The sequence below is a fragment of the Arachis hypogaea genome, chromosome 13, assembly GCF_003086295.3.
Source record: "Arachis hypogaea cultivar Tifrunner chromosome 13, arahy.Tifrunner.gnm2.J5K5, whole genome shotgun sequence".
Lineage (NCBI taxonomy): Eukaryota > Viridiplantae > Streptophyta > Magnoliopsida > Fabales > Fabaceae > Arachis > Arachis hypogaea.
In genome coordinates this window covers 2,961,274-2,968,820 of record NC_092048.1, presented here as the reverse complement: position 1 = coordinate 2,968,820, position 7,547 = coordinate 2,961,274, and the positions used below count along the sequence as shown (strand labels likewise).

Genomic DNA, 7,547 nt, shown 5'->3' with positions numbered 1-7,547 from the left:
TGTGGACATTACAGGAGTATTTGGGGAAGGTTTTGCGAGTGGGTTGCTGGAAAAATCAAAACCATCACCTATACGAAGGGTAGAAGAAGCAGTGAGGTAGTGGAAGAAGAAGCAGTGGACATTACAGGAGTATTTGGGGAAGGTTTTGTAAGTGGGTCGCCGGAAAAATCAAACCCATCACCTACAGGAATGGTAGAGAAGAAGAAGCAGTAAGGTAGTACAAGGGTAGAAGAATGAGTGAGGTTGAAGAAGAAGCAGTGCCTTCGAAGTGTATTTTGAGAGGTAGAAGAAGAAGCTCTAGATATTCGAATGGTATTTGGGGAATGTTTTGATTTGTATGGTATTTGGGGATGAATTTGTAAATTCAACTATTTGTACATTGCACTCATTTATATTACAGTATAAATACCTTACGTGGTATAATGTAAATAATATAAAATACAATGTAGTGTGAAAACATTTAATAAACGAATTAATGCAAAGTTAAAATTTTTTTTATCAATGGCTGAGATGATGACACATATACAATGGTAACTTACCTAAAAAATTAGCATGAGTTTGAAAGAAATCACCTAAAAATATAATGAATTGTATCCTTAAGGAAAAAAAAAGGGGCATCTCGATAATTCCTTTTGAAAAGTTTGTGTTTACCCTTTTTTCTTTTCATCACTTTTAGAGTAGACTACCATTTCTACCCATAAAAGTTGAAAACGCTGACATATCTACTCATAGAAAATAAAAATTACCATTTGTACCCATAAAATTTGACTTTCGCAAGCAAAATTATCCAAACCCTAAATAATTACATAAAATCTCCAAACTACCCCATTTTCTTCTCTCACGCATGTACCCATCATCAATCACTATCTGCATCACCTAAACCACCACTGTCGTAGCATCATATCCCTTCATACTCTCTGTCAACTCCTTCCTCTTTCTCTTTCTCTCCATTTCCTTCCGTGTTTTGTTTTTCTCTCTCTCTATTCTGCTTCTTCGAATTCTCAATCCAGAAAAAGAGCTTCACCATCATCAACAACAACAGAATCATCTTCAGATTCCTTGCCCCCACACTCTCTCTTACCTGCAAAATCTCTTCGGGTTGACTCATAATCCGTTTGCCCCTTCTCCTGATGCACCCCAGACCTTAACCCCAATTCCCAACTCCAACATTGGAATCGACGATCTCTCTCTCTCCCTCACTCACACACTTTTCCTCTCTGATTTCACCTCTTGAACATCAACATAGCTCAGTCACTATCCTCTTCAAAATCACAAAAAATAACAAACTCAGATCAAATTGAAGAATAGAACATGCATAGATTCAAAATAAAACTCTAATTTCTTAGAACCTTCACCAAAAATTGTCAATTTTTCATATTCAATATCATAACCTGTAATAAAGAACAAAGCAAAAAGAAATTAGGGGAGAGGTAGATATAACAACGGCAGGGATCAGGCAACGACGGTGGGGGTTGTACGATGTGGAAAGAGGTGAAGATGGTTGGCTATGGCGGTGATAAGGTAGCGTGAAGAGGAGGGGTTTCTGACGCAGTAGGCTCTGGTTCGAGGCCGATGGTGATGGTGGCGAGGAGAAGCTGGCGCGGTGCTCCTGGGCTCGGCATAGGTCTGCGACGTTATTGGCGGAGAAGGGGATGAACAGTAATGAGGAGGGTGATACGGTGATATGTGGTTGATGTTGGAATTGGGCGACTGAGAACATTGAGAGAGAGAGAGAAAGAAAAAGGAGGGAGGAGATGATAGTGGTGGGGAGAAATGTAGTTTAGAAATTTTATTTAATTTTTTAAGATTTGGATAATTTTGCTTGCGAAAGTCAATTTTTATAGATACAAATAGTAATTTTTATCTTCTATAGATAGATATGTCAGCGTTTTTAACTTTCATGGATAAAAATAGTAGTTTACTCTCACTTTTAACTTGATTATTGTGAACTTCTGAGATATATTATTATATATATATTTATCCTCACGTGGCTGCGTGCGAGTTAAACCCCAAAATGGTCCTTGAGATTGGCGTCGTGCACTAAAATCGTCCTTGAGATTCTAATTGCATCAATTACGCCCCTGAGATTGAAAAAATGCACCATATTAGTCCCCTACCTATTTTTCATTAATGACGTGATGACATGGACTGTAAGTGACACATGTCACTTCATGATTTGGCCACGTGTAATGGTATGATGATGTGGTGACTAGTGACACGTGGCATGCTGACGTGAATGTTTGTGCCACGTGTCACAATATTATTTGGCCATGTGTTTATTTGTGCCACGTGTCGCAACATTATTCGTCCACGTGTCATCCATTATGCCATCGTTGTATATGCATTAAATTAGTCCCTCACTTTGTATTAAGTGACTCATTTTAGTCCCTGAAATTGAATGTCGTGCACCAAACTAGTTCATTCACCAGTTTTTTCTCATTTTTTTTGTAAATTCAAAATTCTCAATATTTTTGAATGCATTAATTTCAATTCTATTGTTCACATGTTCTTCAAATAAAAATGTTTTTATAAAATATTTTTTCTGTTGCGAATACTCTAACCGCCGACTTAGAGTTGACGTGAAGGCTTTTCAAGCACCTTCACTACCATCTCCGACCTCTTTCAGTACTTTTATAAAATATTTTTTCATGCGGATATCCCTAATAACCGCCGTTTTGGAGTTGACGTGAATGTATTTCAAGCTTCCTTCATTACCATTTCTGACCTCTTTCATCTAGACTGTAGAGGTCAAAGATGGTAGTGAGGGTACTTGAAGTACTTTCAATCTAACACATTTACACATAACGAAAACATGTATTTAATAAGAAAAAAATATTTATTTTAATTATTAATTTATTGTTAAAAACACATATTTTTATGAAAAAAATGTGTCTAATCAATTATATAATTATTTTTTTATAATAACATATTTATATATTACAAATTTTACCAATGTTAAATTATTAAAAAAATTATATAATTAAAATTAAAATCTTAAAATTTTTTATAAAAACACTTGTATTTAAACGATATATAAAAAAATAGAATTGAAATTAGTGTATCTAAGATATTAAAATTTTGAATTTAAAAAAAATGAAAAAAAATTGGTGAAGGGACTAGTTTGGTGCACGACATTCAATTTTAGGGACTAAAATGAGTCACTTAATACAAAGTAAAGGACTAATTTGGTGCATATACAACGATGACATAATGGATGACACGTAGACGAATACGGTTGCGATACGTGGCACAAACGGACACGTGACCAAATAATATTGTGACACGTGGCACAACTATCAACGTCAGTATGTCACGTGTCACTGGTCACCATATCATCATATCATTACACATGGTCAAATCATAAAGTGACACATATCATTTACAATCCACGTCATCATGCCATGTCATCACGTCATTAATGAAAAATAGGTCAGAGACTAATATAGTAATTTTTTTCAATCTCAAGGACAAAATTGATGACATTAGAATTTCAGAGACGATGCAGAAATCATTTTGGGATTTATGTCGGTGCGTGCTCATCACGTCTTAGAGTTACGGTTAAATAAAAGTCTATTTAAATAATGCACTTTAATCACATGGACAGGGAATCTCAAAGATAGGAGAGAAAAAAAATGAGCACTCCTTTTATTTTATTTTATTATATAATATACAAAGATAGCATATTTCATCATTTGATTTTGCGGTTAACCTCTCACACTCTTACACACTCAACTCAGAGTAACCACCACAATGGGCGAGGAGGTACACATTTTTAAATTCTGTAAAATAATGAATAATTCGTTTTATTGTGCTGTAATTTGAATTTGATGTTGCAGAAGAAGAAGAGCGAGGGTGGAGAAAACAATGTGGTGTTGGAGGTGGATTGCAGCTGCGATGGCTGCTTTTCCAAGATCAGACGCTGCCTCCGCTCTTACCCCGGCGTCGACAATGTCAAGGCGGAGACCGATACCGGAAAGATAACCGGAACCGGAAAAGTTTCAGATCCCGCCAAAATGAAGGAGAGGCTTGAGAAGAAGCTCAACAAGAAGGTGATTCTTATCTCACCTCAGATCAAGAAGGAGAAAAACAACAACAATGGCGACCATAATAAAGAGAACAAAACCGACGGCGATAACAAGGAGAAGAAATCCAAAGAGAAAGAGGTCAGTAACAGTAATGGCCCCCCTGTGCCAGCCTGTCATTTTTCTTTTTCAATTCAATTTGATTATTATGTTGTAACAGACTCCGGTAATGACGACGGCGGTTCTGAAGGTGGCGCTCCACTGCCAGGGATGCGTCGACAAAATCCGCAAAACTGTCTCCAAAACCAAAGGTATTTCTATATCTATACACACACGAATTGATTAATTAATGGAGTAATTAGTGTTGATGTAATTTGAATTTGAATTTGCATTTGCAGGGGTGAATGAAATGGAGATAAACAAAGAGAAAGATACGGTGACAGTGAAGGGGACCATGGACGTCAAGGCTCTGGCTGCGAATCTAACGGAGATTCTCAAGAGGAAGGTGGAGGTGGTCCCACCCAAGAAACCAGACAACAAGGAGATATGATGGTGCATATTGGTTTTATGCATGGAATGTCTTTGTTATGATATGATATGATATGATTATGCTAAGGGAAATGCTAGTTGTACAATATTAATCAGCCTTTAATCAGCCTTTAATCAAATTTAAATAATATTTAATTATTTTTTTAGTGTAGTATGTTCCTATTTTGTAGATACATATCTATAATTAGATTTTAATTTAAATTTAAATTTTAAAACCCACCCACTTTATTGGTTGTTACTGTGAATTTGCTTTACTTTCGTAACTTCACGTAACAGATACAGTTTTTTAAATTTCTTATTCTACGTGACATTCATACGCATTAGTGAATTCCAAACCAAAAAGGACGCTGCCAGCTGAATTCTCCATCTCGTCTTCATTGATGAAGACTATCACCACTTTCCAGCTGAAGCACTCTCTCATTTTGCATTGGTGAAAGGTATCATTATTTTTCACATATGTATTTATGTAATTTGTTAAGAAATATCATGTTCAATATTTTTAATTATATTTTAATTTAAACATAAAAATACTCTGCTGATTTAATTGGAACAAGGTTGATCTTATTTAATTTTATTAATAAAGTTGTTGCAAATAAAGTACTTTCTACGTAAGTAATTTGAGCAAAGAAGCAAAAAAAAATCTGGAATTTAAGAAAGAAGATGTAATTGATATGGTCATAAAAATTCTGTTGTTATTTATCAATTATAACACATATGATAGTATGATATTTTATTCAAAATATTTTTAAAACACATCTAAAATCAGGCTAACTTTAAATATTTAAATTTAAACGTTAATAATACAATTAATCTTTTGATTTTTTATTCGATCAAATGAATATAATATTTATTATTTAAATTATTAGTTGAATTTTTTTCGATACTTATTAGTTTTCAAAATTATTATAATCAACAATTAATTTAAAATTGTGTTGTTATTTTTCGATTATAACACATCATAGATTTTTACAATTTTAGATGTGTTTTAAAATATTTTGTATATAATATCATACTATTAGATGTGTTATCATTGAAAAGTAACGAAAAAATCCAACCAATAATTTAAATAATAAATATTAGATGCATTTTATTGAATCAAAAATCAAAAGATTAATTGTATTATGCACGTTTTTATTTAAAAACTAGAATTTAACGATTTTGAAAACGTTTATATCTAAAAACTAGATTTTTATCATTTTAGATGTGTTTTAAGAATATTTTGTATATAATATCATACTATTAGATGTGTTATAATTGAAAAATAAAAACACAATTTTTTATGACTATACCAACTACATCTTCTCTTATAAACTCTAGATTACTTTTTACTTCTTTACTCAAACTAATTAAGTACACGTCCTGAATCGTAATAATCTACGCTAATTACTTGTACAAGTTCTTATCTTTATTCTTATCCCAACAAATAGATGTATTTCTTTTAATTTCAGTGTAACTAGCCCATACAACCAACCCAACAAGCTAATTGACTATGAAAACTATGCAACAAAAATAATATCTTTCGATCATTAACACACTACTAAATAGAACTTAATCATAATTTTCTTGCACCCGTCAGAGTTAATCCATTCTAAAATGTAAAAAACCTTTAGAATTTTAAAAGTTAAATTTTAAATTTTGAGTAATTTGAATTTTAGATGTGTATTTAAATTATAAAATATTATTATATTAAATATATTAAATTTAAAACAGAAATTTAAGATTTAAATTTTAAATGTTAGTTTGATTTAATTTGAATTTTAAATATAAATTTAATTCTTAAAGACACTAAATCTATTTACAATTTTTATATGTGTTAGTTTTATTTTTTTTGAATTATTGTAAGAAAAGGCTGAAAATTGTACCATATTTAAAGGATACCTAGTTGAACCGGCTAAGGGAAATGCTAGTTGTACAATATTAATCAGCCTTTAATCAGCCTTTAATCAAATTTAAATAATATTTAATTATTTTTTTAGTGTAGTATGTTCCTATTTTGTAGATACATATCTATAATTAGATTTTAATTTAAATTTAAATTTTAAAACCCACCCACTTTATTGGTTGTTACTGTGAATTTGCTTTACTTTCGTAACTTCACGTAACAGATACAGTTTTTTAAATTTCTTATTCTACGTGACATTCATACGCATTAGTGAATTCCAAACCAAAAAGGACGCTGCCAGCTGAATTCTCCATCTCGTCTTCATTGATGAAGACTATCACCACTTTCCAGCTGAAGCACTCTCTCATTTTGCATTGGTGAAAGGTATCATTATTTTTCACATATGTATTTATGTAATTTGTTAAGAAATATCATGTTCAATATTTTTAATTATATTTTAATTTAAACATAAAAATACTCTGCTGATTTAATTGGAACAAGGTTGATCTTATTTAATTTTATTAATAAAGTTGTTGCAAATAAAGTACTTTCTACGTAAGTAATTTGAGCAAAGAAGCAAAAAAAAATCTGGAATTTAAGAAAGAAGATGTAATTGATATGGTCATAAAAATTCTGTTGTTATTTATCAATTATAACACATATGATAGTATGATATTTTATTCAAAATATTTTTAAAACACATCTAAAATCAGGCTAACTTTAAATATTTAAATTTAAACGTTAATAATACAATTAATCTTTTGATTTTTTATTCGATCAAATGAATATAATATTTATTATTTAAATTATTAGTTGAATTTTTTTCGATACTTATTAGTTTTCAAAATTATTATAATCAACAATTAATTTAAAATTGTGTTGTTATTTTTCGATTATAACACATCATAGATTTTTACAATTTTAGATGTGTTTTAAAATATTTTGTATATAATATCATACTATTAGATGTGTTATCATTGAAAAGTAACGAAAAAATCCAACCAATAATTTAAATAATAAATATTAGATGCATTTTATTGAATCAAAAATCAAAAGATTAATTGTATTATGCACGTTTTTATTTAAAAACTAGA

General features: G+C 31.1%; 1 protein-coding gene across 1 annotated transcript; it reads left to right on the top strand.

Annotated features, from left to right (window-relative positions):
- Nucleotides 1-3,548: 3,548 nt before the first annotated feature.
- On the top strand, nucleotides 3,549-4,790 carry LOC112736455 (heavy metal-associated isoprenylated plant protein 3). Its single transcript, XM_025785922.3, has 4 exons — nucleotides 3,549-3,762; nucleotides 3,837-4,163; nucleotides 4,243-4,333; nucleotides 4,421-4,790. The coding sequence occupies exons 1-4, from the start codon at nucleotides 3,751-3,753 to the stop codon at nucleotides 4,570-4,572; spliced, it is 582 nt and encodes a 193-aa protein (XP_025641707.1). The 5' UTR covers nucleotides 3,549-3,750; the 3' UTR covers nucleotides 4,573-4,790.
- The last annotated feature ends 2,757 nt before the right edge of the window (nucleotides 4,791-7,547 follow it).